General features: G+C 42.5%; 1 protein-coding gene across 1 annotated transcript in view; it reads right to left on the bottom strand.

Moving 5' to 3' along the window:
* Positions 1–1,401: 1,401 nt before the first annotated feature.
* LOC141099913 (uncharacterized) overlaps positions 1,402–19,579 on the bottom strand; it is a 238,816-nt gene continuing 220,638 nt past the window's right edge. Inside the window, exons 5-7 of the mRNA XM_073588026.1 lie at positions 11,500–11,547; positions 5,174–5,449; positions 1,402–3,174 (exon numbers count right to left, since the gene is read on the bottom strand). Of these exons, the coding sequence (XP_073444127.1) occupies positions 1,489–3,174; positions 5,174–5,449; positions 11,500–11,547 (2,010 nt within the window). The 3' untranslated portion in view covers positions 1,402–1,488. The remainder of the gene's footprint in view (positions 3,175–5,173; positions 5,450–11,499; positions 11,548–19,579) is intronic.

Here is a 19,579-nt window from a genome sequence, read left to right as displayed (position 1 = left end):
TACATGACCTTGTACATGTTTTTAATAGTAAAATATGTGCTACAAAGTTGAAATAAAAAAGGTATAATGAGTATATAGGTAAATAAGTATTTTGAACATATCATTGTTTTTATGATTTATGCAGTTTTTCCAATTCCATCTGTATACACTTGATTACTTATTGGATAAAGCCGATCAGGTGATGTGAATTTGTGTAATGGAGTAGGGTGATGCCTAAGGATATCAGGGACACCATTCATCAAGGTATGAAAAATTATTAGGCAGCTAATTTTCCTTTAGCAAAATTGGCAAACTAGACCGTTGACGGAAAAAGTCAAAATTTGTTACAAGTCTTCAGAGGGATGCAGAACTATTAAAGTTGCTAAAGTGTCAGGGTGTGATCACAGAACCATTAACAGTTTTGTAGCAAATAGTCCATAGGGTTGCAAAAAAAAATATTGAGAAAAAAGTCAGATTTCAGCCTTCCTCACCTTGCAATGTCTCTGAGCAGTGAAAACATATTGCACTTCTGGGCACTCCAGAGAGTCATGAGTAAGACTGCTTAGTGCAGTCAAAACGCGTCGATTGGGTCATGTCAACCATGAAAATTTTTTTTGTATACACTATAATTTCCTTTGAAAAATAAAAAGAAAAGGAAAATCCAGTCCTGTTGAGCCGGACTCCCAATTTTTTCTGTTATCACTCCAGGGAGGTTGCAGATCTGGATTATGACAGCACTGAAGGATAATGGGTTCCTGGTCACTTCAACGTTTGATTCTTCTCAAACCTCTTTTTTTCTAAACAAGTCTTTTGGAACCCTGTTTACTATTTGCAAAAAAAACTTTTGATGGTTTTGTGATTATGCACCAATATCTTAGCAATTTTAAGAGTGTTGTATCTCTCAGTAATACTAGTAACAATTTTTGACATTTCAGAGTCAGTTAATTTTTTGGCGGTCCATTTTGTCTAGGGAAAACATGCTGCCTAATAATTCTGCACAACTTGATAAAGGGTGTTGAATCCTTTGGACACACCCTCCTTATTTTAATACACGAATACACAAACCAATAAGCATCCAAGTTTATATATCTTGGAGTTGGAAAATATGTGTAAAAATTATAAAATAGTCGAAATACTCAGTTGCCTAATTGTGCACTCAGTGTAAAATACAGTAATTGACTATTCATGGTAGGAAACATCTTCCAGTGCTTTGTGGGTTCTCTGTACTAGTAACGACTGTTTTGAGGTATCATTTTGGATAAATCAATATTACCTAGCTTATATGTTTTGCATTGTCACCCCTTGAAGGGAAGATTTATAAATGTAATCAAACTGTATTATAATCTACAGTATTTTGATGTAACATTACATCCAGAAATTGAAAACACTTTATACATTCATATCAGTGAGTGGCTTGTTGTCTTCCAGCTTCAGGTAACAATTTATTAGACACATCCTTACTGTTTAAATGTTATATAAGCTAGGTTTAAACTAGTATAAGCCCTGAGCCTAATACCCATCTTGGCAGTCATTATCATTTCCGATGGCTTTACGCTGATAAGCACCAAACATGAATCTTCTTCTATCAAATTCAGAACTTCTAGACTCTTTACTGACATTCTCAGACTCACTAGACTCACTTTTCCGCCTCTCCTCAATTGATTCAGCACTCTCTCTAGATTGACTTTCGTTGTCCTCTGCTGATATGCTTTCTTTGTTTTCACTGTCTGATGATTCATGCTCTTCTGCAGTGTTCTCTTTGGAAACAGTATTGACCTCTGTTGATTTACTGGAAGATTTGCTGTCTTCTAAAGAACTATTTCCTAACACACTGGACATCAGTTTAAAAGAATTACTGACTTCTGTTGATTCACTACTTTTGTCTTGTTCTATTTTGCTAGCAGAACCATGTGATTTCTTGTCACTTTCTGATGAGTCTGTGTCTTCAGAGTTTTCTTCAGAGGTTTGGTTACTTTGACTATCTTCCAAGGATTCACTTGTATCTTGTGTAGACATGGACTCAACTTTGTCTTCCACAGATGAACTTTTGCTAATTTTCCTCATAGCTTTTTCATTTTCTTTTAACTGCAGTATTTCTTTGGACTCACCATCACTAACATTTTCTCTCGATTTATTATCTTCTTCTGCTTGACTGATATCTTCATGTGACTGAGTAACATCTTCCATTGACTCTTTAGACTTGGTGACATCTTCATTTTGAGTTTCATAATGTTTTCTGCTAGTTAATAGTGTATCATCATGTAAATGAGTATCTTCCCTTGAGGTTTTGTCTTTTGATTGAGATCCTTCTGTTGAAGGTGTGTCTTCTGTTGAGTCCTCATGGGAGACAATGTCTTCCTGTGAAGGTGTGTCTTCTGAAGAATGAATGTCTTCAGGGGAGTGAACATCCTCTTTTGAGTGACTGTCTTCCTTTGAATGACTATCTTCTTTTGAGTGAGATTCTTCTTTTGAATTAATATCTTCATCTGATTGACTATCAAATAGCTTTGATTCCTCGTGTTTGCTATTCAGTACATTTTCTGCACTATCCAATGCTTCAGAATTGTGTTTTTCTTGGTTGTTATACGCATTTAACATTTGGTTTGGCTCCTCAGACTCACTGCTTTGCTTTTCAAGATGTCCTTTGCCTTGGTTGGTAGCAGTCTTCTTTTCCTTTTTTTGTTTCTTTTTTCTCGCCTTTTTGCTTTTTTCAGAAGATGTACTTATTGTAACATCCCTGTTTGTACTAGAGTCACTGTTATGATTTAATGATATATTAGAATCATCATTTTGCATTTCTTCAGTGTCCTTTTCAATGAGATACTGCTGACTTTTCTTAAGCTTGCTGTTGATATCATTATTCTCTTTACTTTCATTTCTACAGTCCTGGTTATCCTCTTTACTGTCTCCAACTTTAATAGTTACATTGTCTTCATAGTCGCCATTCTCATCATCATTGTCATCATTATCATCATCATCATCATCATCATCATCATCATCATCATTAGTGTTTAAATCCTCATCATTGTCATCATCGTCATTATCTTCATGTGATAAATTCTCTTGAATCGTTTCATCTAGGTCAATTTTGGCATCCTGTAAGCCTTTTTTCTTTGCTTCATTTGAGTGTTTCCAAGGTCCTCCTTTCTGTTTTCCAGTGGCACTATGTGAATGATCCCCACTTTTTGGAACAATCTGCATGAAAAAATAGAATGCGATTATCCAATGTTATACACAGAATGCACATTTATTTGCTTCAAAATCAAATAATTCCAATATTCTTATGCCTTATATCCCCCTACATAAATGAATAAATAATTTCCCCTAAACCTACTACATAGACAGGTAAAATACGCCCTTGGCAGCTACATCATTATTGGTTCACTTGGCTTCTCCTTGCTCCTCTACAACTCTGCCTCTTCAGATTAACTGGTATGTATAAATTCAAATCTATCATGGGCAAACCAGGAAGTTTGGCTACAGATAGGGCAGAAGAATCATTAAACTACAGACCACAAAAACATACAGTGGGGAAAAAAAGTATTTAGTCAGTCAGCAATAGTGCAAGTTCCACCACTTAAAAAGATGAGAGGCGTCTGTAATTTACATCATAGGTAGACCTCAACTATGGGAGACAAACTGAGAAAAAAAAATCCAGAAAATCACATTGTCTGTTTTTTTTTTTCATTTTATTTGCATATTATGGTGGAAAATAAGTATTTGGTCAGAAACAAAATTTCATCTCAATACTTTGTGATATATCCTTTGTTGGCAATGACAGAGGTCAAACGTTGTCTGTAAGTCTTCACAAGGTTGCCACACACTGTTGTTGGTATGTTGGCCCATTCCTCCATGCAGATCTCCTCTAGAGCAGTGATGTTTTTGGCTTTTCGCTTGGCAACACGGACTTTCAACTCCCTCCAAAGGTTTTCTATAGGGTTGAGATCTGGAGACTGGCTAGGCCACTCCAGGACCTTGAAATGCTTCTTACGAAGCCACTCCTTCGTTGCCCTGGCGGTGTGCTTTGGATCATTGTCATGTTGAAAGACCCAGCCACGTTTCATCTTCAATGCCCTTGCTGATGGAAGGAGGTTTGCACTCAAAATCTCACGATACATGGCCCCATTCATTCTTTCATGTACCCGGATCAGTCGTCCTGGCCCCTTTGCAGAGAAAGAGCCCCAAAGCATGATGTTTCCACCACCATGCTTTACAGTAGGTATGGTGTTTGATGGATACAACTCAGTATTCTTTTTCCTCCAAACACGACAAGTTGTGTTTCTACCAAACAGTTCCAGTTTGGTTTCATCAGACCATAGGACATTCTCCCAAAACTCCTCTGGATCATCCAAATGCTCTCTAGCAAACTTCAGACGGGCCCGGACATGTACAGGCTTAAGCAGTGGGACACGTCTGGCACTGCAGGATCTGAGTCCATGGTGGCGTAGTGTGTTACTTATGGTAGGCCTTGTTACATTGGTCCCAGCTCTCTGCAGTTCATTCACTAGGTCCCCCCGCGTGGTTCTGGGATTTTTGCTCACCGTTCTTGTGATCATTCTGACCCCACGGGGTGGGATTTTGCGTGGAGCACCAGATCGAGGGAGATTATCAGTGGTCTTGTATGTCTTCCATTTTCTAATTATTGCTCCCACAGTTGATTTCTTCACTCCAAGCTGGTTGGCTATTGCAGATTCAGTCTTCCCAGCCTGGTGCAGGGCTACAATTTTGTTTCTGGTGTCCTTTGACAGCTCTTTGGTCTTCACCATAGTGGAGTTTGGAGTCAGACTGTTTGAGGGTGTGCACAGGTGTCTTTTTATACTGATAACAAGTTTAAACAGGTGCCATTACTACAGGTAATGAGTGGAGGAAAGAGGAGACTCTTAAAGAAGAAGTTACAGGTCTGTGAGAGCCAGAAATCTTGATTGCTTGTTTCTGACCAAATACTTATTTTCCACCATAATATGCAAATAAAATGAAAAAAAAACAGACAATGTGATTTTCTGGATTTTTTTTTCTCAGTTTGTCTCCCATAGTTGAGGTCTACCTATGATGTAAATTACAGACGCCTCTCATCTTTTTAAGTGGTGGAACTTGCACTATTGCTGACTGACTAAATACTTTTTTTCCCCACTGTAAGTGAGATTATAAAGTCCTTTATCTGAACCTGAAGAAGATTAATTTAATGTTCGCTTACAAGAGACTTGTCAAACTTATTCTCATGGCTTCCAGATTCATCATCACTTTCATTATCATCTTCTTTACTACCGACGGGATGTTTTGCCTCTTCTAGAACAACGGGTGAAGCATTGTAGCCTTCATGCTTATCTCTATCATCCACATCTGTGAGTTGCTCCTCAATATCTATGCTATCAATAGCAGCTGGGATGAGATCTTGATTGTCATTGTCTTCATGTTGTCCTCCACTAACCTCCTCATTCTCATGGTTAACAGCTTCTTCACTTGAATCATACTAATAGATAAATTAAAACATATTAAAAACACAACAATATTTTTTGTGCACAACCTAAAGGTGCATTAGGTTATTAAAAAAAGCTGACTTGGCTATCTCGCAACATGCATGCTCAACGTACGCTTTCCTTTCTCTGTGCCATTTTATGACTTTTGTTCATTTTACAGTAAGGGGTAAAGATCTAGTACATTAGGTCCCAGATATGAGACAGACAATTATTGGTCATTTATCCATTGAAAAGAAAATATTTACTCATCTGTAATGTATTTATTAAGGGAAATCTGTCAGCAGGATTTCACACCCCAAACTGTTTACAAGCACATGTAGCGGTTACAAAAAAAAGTACAGCTATACCTTTACACGGCCAGTTCCTAATTTACTGTGATATCAACATTTGAATTAATACACAAATGTGGCTTAAAGGCTATGGCAGATTTTAAGCCTATGTCACTCCAGCTCTATACCCTACCCAGTGCTGCCTTCTCCTACTTGAATGATGGCACCTTTTTCCGAAGTCACAAAGCATGGAGACAGTCAAGCAGGAGGAGGTGGTGCTGGGTGGGGAATAGAACTTTAGTGACAGAGGCTTCAGATCTACCATAGCTCTTCAGCCTCACTTGCATATCAATTCAAACACTGATTTATCAATAATAGAGGAACAGACTGGCCATTTAATGGTATTGCTGGTCTTGTTTTTAAAAGGGCTCCATGGTCATTTAAATAGATTGGGGTGTGAAATCCTGCTGACAGATTCCCTTTAAGTTAAATGATATAAGAATCTGACAGCATTGCTTGTACAATTATTGGGCAATTTGTATTTTTGAAGATTAGCTTTATTATTGAGCAATCACAGTACAACCAGGCAATTCAAAAAGTTAATAAACCAAAACCACAATATTTAAGAAAATATGAGTGAGGTTTTGTCTTTCCTAGGAGAATATCTATGTGTGCAGAATTATTGGGCAACTAGTAATGTGCTGTATTAGTATGCGACTAAATGAAAATTGTAATTTTTCTCATCTCAATAGTTTATTTTCATCCATTAACCCCTTAGTGACAGAGCCAATTTGCTACTTAATGACCTGGACAATTTTTACAATTCTGATCACTGTCAATTTATGAGGTTATAACTCTGGAACACTTTAACGGATCCCGCTGATTCTGAGAATATTTTTGCATGGCATATTATACTTCACGTTAGTGGTAAAATTTCTTCGATATAACTTGCGTTTGCTTATGAAAAAAATGGAAATATGGTGACATTTTTTAAAATTTCACAATTTTCAAACTTTTAATGTTTAATGCCCTTAAATCAGAGAGATATGTCACACAAAATAGTAAATAAGTAACATTTCCCACATATATACTTTATACATCAGCACAATTTTGGAAACAAAATTTTTTTATTAGGAAGTTATAAGGGTTAAAAGTTGACCAGCGATTTCTCATTTTTACATCAAGATTTACAAAACCATTTTTTTAGGGACCACATCAGATTTGAAGTTACTTTGAGGGGTGTACATGACAGAAAATACCCAAAAGTGGCACTATTTTAAAAACTGCACCCCTCAAGGTGCTCAAAACCACATTTAAGAAGTTAATTAACCCTTTACATGCTTCACAGTAACTGAAGCAACGTGGAAGGAAAAAATGAACATTTATCTTTTTTTCACAAACATTTTAATTGAGAACCAGTTTTTTTATTTTCAAAAATGTAAAAAGAGAAAATGAAGCACAAAATTTGCTGTGAAATTTCTCCTGAATACGCCGATACCCCATATGTGGGAGTAAACCACTGTTTGGGCGCATGGCAGAACTCGGAAGGAAAGGAGCATCGTTTGACTTTTTCAATGCAGAATTGGCTGGAATTGAGATCGGACCGCATGTCCTGTTTGAAGAGCCTGATGTGCCTAAACAGTGGAAACCTCCTACAAGTGACACCATTTTGGATACTATACTCCCCAAGGAACTTATCTAGATGTGTGGTGAGCATTTTGAATCCCCAAGTGCTTCACAGAAGCTTATAACGTAGAGCCGGGAAAATAAAAAATCATTTTTTCCACAAAAATGATCTTTTCACCCCAAAATTTTTATTTTCCCAAGGGTAACAAGAGAAATTAGACCCCCAAAGTTGTTGTGCAATTTACTCCCGAGTATGCCAATACTCCATATGTGGGGATAAACCACTGCTTGGGTGCACGGCAGAGCTTGGAAGGAAGGAGTGCCGTTTGACTTTTTCAATGCAGAATTAGCTGGAAATTAGGTAGAATGCCATGTCGCATTTGGAGAGCCCCTGATGTGCCTAAAAAAGTAGAAACCCCCCACAACTGACCCCATTTTAGAAACTAGATCCCCCAAGGAATTGAACTTTGAACTCCCAAGTGTTTCACTAAAGTTTATAACGCAGAGCAGTGAAAATAAAAAATCATTTTTTTCTCCATAAAAATGATTTTTAGCCCCCAATGTTTTATTTTCACAAGGGTAACTGGAGAAATTGGACCCCAGAAGTTATTGTCCAATTTGTCCTGAGTATGCCGATACCCCATATGTAGGAGTAAACCTCTGTTTGGGCACACGGCACAGCTCGGAAGGGAAGGAGCACCGTTTTACTTTTTCAATGCAGAATTGGCTGGAAATGAGATCAGATGCCATGACACGTTTGGAGAGCCCCTGATGTGCCTAAACAGTGTAAACCCCCCAATTCTAACTCCAACCCTAACTCCAACATACCCCTAACCCTAATCCCATCCCTAACCACAACCCTAACTCCAACACACCCCTAACCCTAATCCCAACCCTAATCATAACCCTAACCTCATACCTAACCCTAACACATATATAACCCTAATTCCAACCCTAACCCTAATCCCAACTGTAACCATAATCCAAACCCTAACCCCAACTCTAGCCCCAACTCTAACCCTAACTTTAACCCCAACCCTAACCCTAACTTTAGCCCCAACCTTAACCCTAACTTCAGCCCCAACCCTAACACTAACTTTAGCCCCAGCCTTAACCCTAACCATAACTTTAGCCTCAACCCTAGCACTAACTTTAGCCCCAACTCTAACCCTAATTTTAGCCCCAACCCTAGCCCTAAATTTAGCCCAACTCAAACCTTAATGGGAAAATGGAAATAAATGCATTTTTACATTATTATTTTTCTCTAACTAAGGGGGTGATAAATGGGGGTTTGATTTACTATTTTTTTTATTTTGGTCACTGTGATAGGGTCTATCATAGTGATCAAAATGAACCAATAGGAAAAATCTATTGTTGCCGGGTGCCAGCCGGCAGATCTCGGTGGGCGCACTGCGCATGTGCCCGCCATTTTCTATCCAGAAGGAGACGCTGGCGGCCATGGGAGGAAGCAGGAAAGCCCAAGGACACAGGGAGTTACTAGGGGGATCAGAAACCCTTTTTCTCTCTGCTCTGATGTGCGATCACATCAGAAGAGAGAGAAATTAAATGGAAAATCTGACTTTTTCTTTTTTTTGCGTTCATCGTTATACCGCTAATAACGGCGATCGCAACTCCGGGGGCAGGAAAAACCAACCTGAATCATGGTGTCTGGGGTCTCGGCTACCCCCAGCAGCTGAGACCCCAGAGATATTCTGACTCTGGGGGGCGCTATACACTTAAAGCTCAGCCTCATTAAAAAACAAAACTGTGGTTTAAGTATCCTTAACTGCCGCCGTTAAAAGGTGTATTGGCGGTTGTTAAGGGGTTAAAGTTAAAACAATAAACAAAAAACTCAAAATGTACAAAAATACATTTCTGACATTACAATAAAATAGTAATCACCAATATAGACACCCTTCTTTCCAATACTAGTCATAAGTCTTTCATTCATGAAATCTGTCAGTTTCTTAATGTGCTGATGATCAACTTTTTGGGCAGCACCAACCACAGACTCCCAGACACTATTCAAAGAGGTGTACTGTTTTTCTTCACTGTAAATCTCCCATTTAAGGAGGGCCCACAAGTTCTCAACCGGGATTATGTCAGGTGAGAAAGAGGCCATGTTTTATTCTATTATCTTTAATGCCTTACTGGCAGCCAAACAGTGGAGACTTTGATGCATGTGATATAGCATTGTCTTGCATAAAAATTATGGTTTTCTTGAAACATGCAGACTGTTTCTGTACCATTGCTTGAAGAAAGTAACATACATAGCAACAAAGTTTTGAAGGCTGAAGGAAGACCTTATGTCCATCTAGTTCAGCCTATTTTTAGTTGCGCTGTTCTGCATTGTTAATCCTGGGGAAGGCAAAAAACCCATAGAGTAGAAGCCAATTTTCTCCATAGGGAAAAAAATCCCTTCCCCTAAGCTGGGTCAACCATCTACCTATAATATTATGTTATTCGTAACCTTCTATACTGTTACTCACAAGTGTCTTCTAAAAATTAGCAGTTCGATTGGGAGTTGATTTTGAACTCATTTGTAACCTAAAAAATGTCCAACTAGCTCGTATTTAATAATACTAGCCCATAGCAGTATCCCGCCTCCACCTTGTTGGCGTCTGAATCGAAGACAGAGGTCTGTGCACAATACTGATCCAGCCATGGGTCCATCTATCTTGTCAATTAAGATTCACTTTCATCTCATTACTCTATAAACCACCTTGAAAAATCTGTCTTCAGATATCTCTTCTTTTCTCAATATCTTAGCAATTTCAAAATTGTTGCATCCCTCTGTAAGACTTACAACCATTTTTGACTTTTAGAGTCAATTAAATGTTTTTTGGCCCATTTTAGCTGAGGGAAAGAAAGCTGCCTAATAATTCTAAATACCTGGATAAATGGTGTCCTGATATCCTTAGGCATCACCCTCCCTCATTAACTACACATCACCTGATCTGCTTCCTCCAATAAGTATTCAGGTTTATACATCCTGGAGTTGGAAAATATGCATAAAAATGATGACATGGTCAAACAGTGCATATATGCCAGAAGCTACTTTTTACTAAGTTGCTATTTTACTTTTTTTCTAACCTTTCTTCATTTTTGACAACACTTAGTCAAAGAGTGGATTAGATGTTATGAAATATATAATGGTTTCTATCTTCTCTGATAGACAGAAACCCCTTCTCATCATCTGTCCATAGCACATTGTACAGGGTGGGCCATTTATATGGATACACCTGGGTGGGCCGACTTCAAAATGGCCACCATGGTCACCACCCATCTTGAAAAGTTTCCCCCCTCCCATATATTAATGTGCCACAAACAGGAAGTTGATATCACCAACCATTCCCATTTTATTTAGGTGTATCTATATAAAGGCCTACCCAGGTCTAACCTTATAAATAGCCCACCCTATATATAAATTAGATATTAAATTAATCTGTAACTCAGTTGCTTTGTATCTCTGTCACAATCTACTGTACAAGTCTGCAGTCACTGTAGTGTATTGAGCGAGGCCAGATACAGGAATGCGGATCTTTTTTTTAGAATAATTTTTTTTGCAAGCGAGAAAATCATGAATGAAAAACTGGTGGTAAAAACAAAAACACTAACCAAACACTGATGAAAATGTGATCTAAAACAATAATGAAAATAGGTTCATTTTGACCACATACAAGGCAAAAATGAACGTCTAAATGAAGTGGCTCTCTATGCATGCGGCAGCTTATGGTACTTGTGAAATGCTATGCTGTTAGCAAAACACCTGAGTTCCGACTAGGGAGAAGAAGACTTCATTCTCCCAAAAATGGAAGTTCTGGAAGTGGAACCTGTTCATATGGAATATTCTTTTGATATTGCCATAAATGTCTCAGAGGTTAATATACCCTCCATTTTGTGCAGCTCCTAAAAGTGATTTAATATGACAATGTGACACTTCGATCAGAAAAGGTTGTGCACCCCTGATCTAAACTAAGCCCCATTGTTGAATGAGGCTCAGAACATCTCCAAAATACATAAGAAATGTTGTGTAAGGCCACAAAACAGTTTTTTTTTATAAACTGAGCCAGGATTCTGTCTCATACTCCTCTGGAAATCTCATTCTTTTATTTACTTTCATATAGTTGAAGTTTGTTTTTACGTACCTGTTGTTCTGAGCTTTGCAAGCTAGATTCTGATGACTTGCTGTTCACCTATAATAAGTGCATGAACATGATGGATTACTGCATTGGAGAGTGACATAAGATTGTTAAACTGTACACAAATGACTAGATGTAAAATGTGAGAAGAAAGAATTCTTCAAATCATTACTGAACACATCCATGTGACACGCTTTAATGTTGTCCAATTTTTTCTTGGACAGTACACGGACCTATAGAAGTTAATTGATCTATCTGTTTCCAGCCCAGGAAAGTCAGATCATGTCCTATTGTCAACCATTTAGTGAATCAAACTAAGCCATTAAAGTCAATGGGGATCTGTTAAAAATCTCAGTCTACCTGCTTCAGTAAAAAAAAAAAAAGACATTAAAAAAAAAAGAATGGAGCACCGTTGAAAAGTGGAGGCAATAAAGATAAAACTGTCTGCCTTACATGCATGTGAAAACAGACATAGATAGGTGAAAAAAGCCTTATTTGCAGAAATTACAATAATGCTACACAAACATGCAACGTGTACAGGCGTGACACTGAACGAAAGGCAGAAAGAATCAGACACTTGGCCATGTGTAAGGGTGTGAAAGACACTGTTGAGTTCCTGCCCCTGGAAACAACTAGTGTCAATACTGCCATGCTTTTTTTTACTGCATTTTGTAATGACATGTAAAATGTATAGAGTGTAACGTGACAAATGTATAGTGTGATAGGTGCTGATGCTGCTCTGTGGGTACTGCAAAGGTAACGCCTGTTATCTCTGGTACACTCAGCTCAGAAATAGGGAAAGTATAGGATATAGTTTAGTGCATAGAATAGAGATCGTCAGTTACTGTAGGTGCAGTAGGGCAGGATACAGTTATTATTTTAGGAATAGCCCATATTGGGAGGGGCTAGGGCAAGTAGAAAATGGATCAACTCACTGTAAGGAAGTCTACTGACGCCCCATTTGAATATATGACCAGGCCACTTGAAATGGGAGAGAACGTTCCATTTACCATTTATTGATGGTGTTCCTATCGTCTATTGAGGTTTCTGTCACAAATACAATAATCCTTGTGCTTAGTAAACACTACACATGTTAGTAGACTGAATGCGATTATATACAGAGATGCCATCTGGCTAGGATTTTACCCGTTACATTAATTTGGTCATGGTTTAGTTGTGACTTAGCTTTTTGGTTCTTTGTGTAGATATTGGTATTACTACCAAAGATACCTTATTTAACCCTTTTACCCCCAAGGGTGGTCTTGCGTTTATTTGTTAAAAAAAAATATGGAAATTTGGCAATAATTTTGAAAATGTCACAATTTTCACAATTTTCCAACTTTCATGCCCTTAAATCACATTGATATGTCACACAAAATACTTAATAAGTAACATTTCCCACATGTCTACTTTACATCAGCACAATTTTGGAACAAAAGTTTTGTTTTGTTAGGAAGTTATAAGGGTTAAAATTTGACCAGTGATTTCTAATTTTTACAACAAAATTTACAAAACCATTTTTTTAGGGACCACATCACATTTGAAGTCACTTTCAGGGGTCTGTCTGACAGAAAATTCAATTTGTTTGCTTTTTTTTACCAAGGGTAACAGGAGAAATTGGACCCCAAAAATTGTTATACAATTTGTCCTGAGTACGATGATACCCCAAATATGCCGTGTGACATCGGCGGTCAGGCCCGCCGCAGTCCCATCTGCAGCCAGACCCGCCGCTGCCTCCTCTTACCCGGTCCCGTCCTGCCACGCTGTTCCCGGCTCCCGTGCTCGTCCACCTTCTCCCTCCTTGTCAGCTGCGGTGCTGCACAGGCACCTTAGGCCGCGGGCGTGCGCCCTGCGGCTTCCTTAACCCGGCAGCGGGGGTCTCCTGTGGGCTGGCCCAGTCAATCACCTCCTGGCAGGGCATATATCAGGCGTCTCCCATAATGGGAGGACGCCTGGTTATCTTGTGCTATTTCCTGTGCTAACCTGGCCCTTTAGAGTGCTTATGTCCATTCTCCCTGTCCTGTGGTTCCTCCTGTCTCTGCCTCGGGCGTCCCAGCCTTAAGTTTCTATTATCCGTTCTCGTGCCTGGTATCCGTTCCACCTTGTTTCTGTTTCCCCTGTTTGAGTCTCTCCTGACCTCCTTCCTGTGTCCGCCTCCCAGTGTCTGTCCGATCTCTGCCATGCTTCTCCTGCCTGCTGGTTTTCTCTTTTGGTTCCTGGTACTAATCCATAGCTTTAACCGATCCTTCGAGCCGCCACTCTTGGTTCCAGCTGTCGCGGTGTCTGACTCCCGCGGGCCTGCCCCTAATGGTCCCTGTATAGGGGTCGGTACCACCTGGCGCACTCGCCCTCGGGGGCCTCAGCTCCGCGACCCAGAGGGTCCACTCTCAGACGCTGCCCATCCCCGAAGTGTCACAGTATAACTAGGCCATGGTGGTGCCGCGGCCTCTACGCAAAAAGAGTTACTTTTCTTACGGGAAAACCAGACCCGAATAATGTCCTTCATGAAGTCCATGGACACCCGGCTTTCCGACCTTCAAACCACGGACCCTGGGAATGCTCCTGTTAGCAGGTCTCCAGCAGGAGCTCGCGCAGCAGCGCGATGACCAGTCCCACATCCTGAGTTACATGGCGTCCGTCGATGATCGACTGCAGTCCCTGCAGTCCTCTGCGGCCTCCTCGATCCAACCCCGGGACCCAGCATTTCACCCGCCACCTCGCCTGGGGAAGCCCCCCAGGTACAGCGGGGACCCTAAGCTATGCCGGGGTTTCTTAAACCAGTGCAGACTGCACTTCAAGCTTCTACCCCAGCAATACCCCTCCGATGGAGCCAAGGTGGCGTTTATAGTGTCCCACTTTGAGGGGGAGGCTTTGGCCTGGGTGAATCCTTTGTGGGAGAGGGATGACCCTGTGGTTTCGAGTATACAACATTTTCTGGACACGTTCCGCAAGGTATTTGACGAGCCTGGATGGTTGGCTTCTACTACTGAGGCTCTTTTTAACCTCTGTCAGGGTTCCCTTACCGTAGGACAGTACACCATCCACTTCCGGACCCTGTCCTTGGAGCTACGCTGGAATAATGAGGCTCTGGTTGGAGCCTTCTGGAGGAGGCTCTCAGGCAAAATAAAAGATGAGCTTGCCGGTCAGGACACCCCTACCACCCTGGAGGACCTCATATCCCTGGCCACCCGTATAGATTTACGGTTCCTGGAACGCTCTTGTGAATCTGCGAGAGAAAAGACCCTGTCCCCAGCTGAAACCTCGGCCATGTCAGAGTACATTCGGGAGAACTTGGCCAAGGGTTTCATTCGGAAGTCATCTTCCCCTGCAGGCACAGGTTTTTTCTTTGTCCGGAAGAAAGACGGATCCCTTCGGCCATGTATTGACTATCGAGGCCTGAACAATATCACCATTAAAAATCGGTATCCTCTTCCGCTAATTCCGGAATTCTTTGACCGTCTGAGGGGAGCTCGGGTCTTTACCAAATTGGACCTATGGGGAGCCTATAATTTGATCCGAATCTGCACTGGGGATGAGTGGAAGATGGCTTTCAATACTCGGGATGGCCATTATGAATATTTGGTCATGTTGTTTGGACTCTGCAATGCCCCGCCTGTGTTCCAAGAATTCGTTAACGAGGTCTTTCGGGATTTGTTGTACTGCTGTGTCGTGGTGTATTTAGATGATATCTTCATCTTTTCACTCGATTTGACCTCCCATCAGAAGAGTGTTCGCCTGGTTCTGCAACGCCTTCGAGAGAATCGACTCCACGCAAAATTGGAGAAATGCCTGTTTGAGCAAACTTCGTTGCCCTTCTTGGGATATATAATTACGGATTCCGGGTTGAAGATGGATCCCGAGAAGCTCTCTGCTGTACTCAAATGGACTCGTCCAGTCAGAGTAAAAGCCATCCAGCGCTTTCTAGGCTTCACAAATTATTACAGGCAGTTTGTTCCTCACTTCTCCTCAGTGACCAAGCCCATCTCAGCCCTGACCTGAAAAGGAACTAAACCGAACCCATGGCCTCCTGAGGCCGAAGACGCCTTTCTTACCCTGAAACGCTCCATTGCGTCAGCACCGATCTTACATCGCCCGTAGCCAGTAGGCCCTTCGTCGTAGTGGTGGATGCCTCCTCCACCGGAGCTGGGGCGGTTCTTTCCCAGTGAGCATCGTCTGAGCATCTGGTCCCCTGCGGGTTCTTTTCCAGATCTTTTTCCCCTGCTGAGTGCAACTATTCAATCAGAGATCGAGAGTTGCTGGCCATTAAGATGGCGCTGGAGGAATGGCGGTATCTGCTGGAAGGGGTGGTTCACCCCTTTACTCTCTTCACTGATCACAAGAACCTAGCCTATCTCCAGTCTGCCCAAAGACTCAACTCCAGGCAAGCCAGGTGGTCTTTGTATTTCTCTTGCTTCGACTTCAAGCTCCATTTTCGACCCGGGCATAGGAACACCAAGGTGGATGCACTCTCCAGGTCGCTGCAGTCGCCTGAGATGGAGGAGGTCCCATTGTATATCATCTTACCTGCCAAAGTTATCACTGTGGTGCCAGTGAGCCTCTCCACTCCTCTGCCGGGCAAAACCTTCATTCCACAAAGCAAAAGACTGGAGGTGCTACGCTGGGGGCATTCCTCCAAGATTGCAGGACACGTCGGGACCAAGAAGACCCTCATGCTTCTCTCTCGCTACTACTGGTGGCCCTCTCTTCACCAGGATGTGACAGATTACATAGCTTCCTGTACGACCTGTGCTCAGAATAAGGTACCAAGGAGCCTGCCTTCCAGTCTTCTTCACCCGTTGCCTCTTCCATAAGCTCCTTGGCAGCAAATCGCCATGGATTTCGTAAAGGACCTGCCTCTCTCTTCTGGGTGTACTACTATCCTAGTGGTAGCAGACCACTTCTCCAAGATGGCCCAGATCTTCATCCATCAGATCTTCAAACTGCATGGCCTCCCGCAACGGATTGTGTCTGATTGAGGAGTCCAGTTTACCTCCCGATTCTGGAGAGCTCTCAGTCGGCTTATGGGTATGTCTCTGGATTTCTCCTCCGCCTATCATCCTCAGACCAATGGGCAAGTGGAACGGATTAATCAAGTTCTGACATCCTATCTGCATCACCTTTCCAACGCCCATCAAGACAATTGGGTTTCGCTTCTTCCTTGGGCCGAATTCACCCATAGCAATCATCCTAGTGAATCCACCTCCAAGTCACCGTTTTTTGTGGTCTCAGGCTAGAACCCTGGTGTTCCACTGCCCATTTCCACATCTTTGGGGGTCCCCGCAGCGGATGCTCTCACGTTAGAATTTTCGCAAGTCTGGAGGGAGACCAGGGAGGCTCTCGTGAACTCCAGTGCCCGGATTAAAAAAACATGCAGACAAGAGACAGAGGGATCTTCCACCATACCATCCTGGTGACAAAGTCTGGCTTTCAACCAAGCATATCCGCCTGAAAGTCCCTTCTTACAAGTTGAGTCCCCAGTACATCAGGCCCTTTGATGTACTTGGACGCATCAACGATGTGGCTTATAAATTGAGGTTGCTGGCTTCACTCTGGGTCCCTAACGCCTTCCATGTCTCGCTCCTTAAACCTGTGATTCGGGTATGTGCACACGCTGCGGTTTTTGCTGCGGTTCCGCAGCGGTATTAGTCCTGCGGAACCGCAGCAGTTCCGCAGACAGTGTACATTGCCATGTTACTCTATGGGTTTGCAAAGCCGCTGTGCACACGCTGCGGGAAAAAAACGTGCGGAAAAGCACCTTTTTTTTCCGCAGCATGTCAATTATTTCTGCGGTTCTGCAGCGGTTTTGCACCCATAGACTTGCATTGAGTCACTATATTCCGCAGCTAAAACCGCAGATGTAAAAAGATCTGCGGTTTTTGCTGCGGTTTGGGGTGTAAAAACCGCAGGATAAGGAAGTGAGGGGGCGGAAGAGGAAGTGTGTGGGAGGAGGGAAGAAGACGTCGCCATGGCCTACCGTCGCATGGACATTGATGTGGGGTGTCTGATAGATCTGGTATGTATGTTTGTATGTTTGTGTGTGCATCTGTCTGTGTGTGTGTCTGTCTGTGTGTCAGTCTGTGTGTGTCCGGAGAGTGTCCATGCGGCAGTAGGCCCCCTATTGTGCTCGATCACCACATGGGACTGCTGCTCCCATCCGCCTATAGGACGGGAGAGTAGTCCCTGGGGCGACCGAGCACAAAGTGTTAAAACATGTAACAAAAAACACAAACATGACATACAACATAGAATACATGTATACATGACAGACATGACATACAACATACAACATAGAATACATACTCACCACATACAGCACATTTTGTTCCCCGAAGCCCTTGATCACCTAGGGAAAAAAATAAAATAAAAAACCACAAAATACTCCCTGTCCGCAGAAATCCAAAAATAGAGTGTCCTGCGGCGATCTCAGCAGTCCTCGGGCGATACACTGGCAGGAGCGGTGCTCCTGCAGTGTATCGCCGAGTTTTCCGGTGTTCGGCCGCTCCAGGACCTCGCTTTACGGCTCTTCTGCTGCGTTTGACCTTTCCCACACAGCAGTGCCGTAAAGGAGGTTACCTGAGTCACTGAACTCAGGTAAACTCTTGGCACATGCGCAGTAACACACTGCAGGAGCAGAGCTCCTGTCAGTGTGTTTCTGCAGGCATGGAGAATGGTCACATCACCTGATGTGACTGTTCTCCATGTCAGATCGTCATGGGACACTCGTTGAATGGACTGCGACGGAACGGTAGGTATAGAATTGGCTTGTTTTTTTTTGTTTTTTTTTAGGTGATCGAGGGCGTCGCATAGGATTGAGGGTACAATGAAAAAATTAGTCAAAAACAATGTTTTTTTATTTCAATAAAAATGTTTTTGTTTGTGTCTGTGTTTTTTTAAAAAAAATGGTTTCTATGGGCTTAATAATGGATCGGCGTCTTATTGACGCCTCTCCATTATTAACCGGAGTTAATGTCACCTGTCAATCAAAGGTGGCATTAACCCCTTTATTACCCCACATCCCGCCGCCGTGGAGCGGGAGTGGGAAGAGAGGGGCTAAGTGCCGGGATTGGCGCATCTTACAGATGCGCCATTTCTGGGGCGGCTGCGGGCTCATATTTGTAGCCGGGGGGGGGACAATGTCCATGACCCCTTCCTAGGCTATGAATATGAGCCCGCAGCTGTCTGCTTAGCCTTTCTGGCCCTAAAATATGGGGGACCCCCACGTCATTTTTTTGGGGGGGTCTCCCTTTTTTTTAGAGCCAGAGAGGCTACGCAGACAGCTGCGGGCTCATATTCGTAGCCTGGGAAAGGGGACATGGATATTAACCCCTTCCCAGGTTGGAAATATCAGCTCGCACTTGTCTGCTTAGTCTTTCTGGCCCTAAAATATGGGGGACCCCCACGTCATTTTTTTTAAAAAAAATTTTCTCCAGTGTTGTTTTTATAAACTTTATGGGTATCATTCCCTCAAAAAACGCAGACAAAACTGCAGGTAAAAACCGCAGCAAAACCGCAGCAAAAACGCAGAAGGGAGAGACCTGCGGTTTATGCCAACAGCTGCGGTTTTGGGTCAGAAAAAAAACGCAGATAAATCTGCAGTGTGTGCACATAGCCTTAATCGGCTTCGCCGGCTCCAATTCTTTCCCCTCAGCCAATTGGGGCCGATAACGTCTTTGAAGTAAAAGATATTCTAGCCATGAAGAAAGTCAGGGGAAGAACCTTCTTCCTTATTGATTGGAAAGGATTTGGTCCCGAGGAGAGGTCCTGGGAGCCTCGGGAGAATATTAACGCCCCATGCATTCTGAAAAAGTTTTTGGCAAATCTCAGAAGGGGGAGATGTAAGGAGGGGGATACTGTGACATCGGCGGTCAGGCCCGCCGCCGTCCCATCTGCAGCGGGACCCGCCGCTGCCTCCTCTTACCCAGTCCTGTCCTGCCGCGCTGTTCCCGTCTCCCGCATGTGTCCACCTTCTCCCTCCTTGTCAGCTGCGGTGCCGTGCAGGCACCTTAGGCCGCGGGCGTGCACCCTGCGGCTTCCTTAACCCGGTGGTGGGCGTTTCCTGTGGGCTGGCCCAGTCAATCACCTCCTG

Source organism: Dendrobates tinctorius, unplaced genomic scaffold (assembly GCF_039654945.1).
Source record: "Dendrobates tinctorius isolate UK_male_01 unplaced genomic scaffold, ASM3965494v1 ptg000011l, whole genome shotgun sequence".
NCBI lineage: Eukaryota > Metazoa > Chordata > Amphibia > Anura > Dendrobatidae > Dendrobates > Dendrobates tinctorius.
The sequence above is the reverse complement of the archived record's forward strand: the minus strand, read 5'-3'. Positions and strand labels throughout refer to the sequence as shown.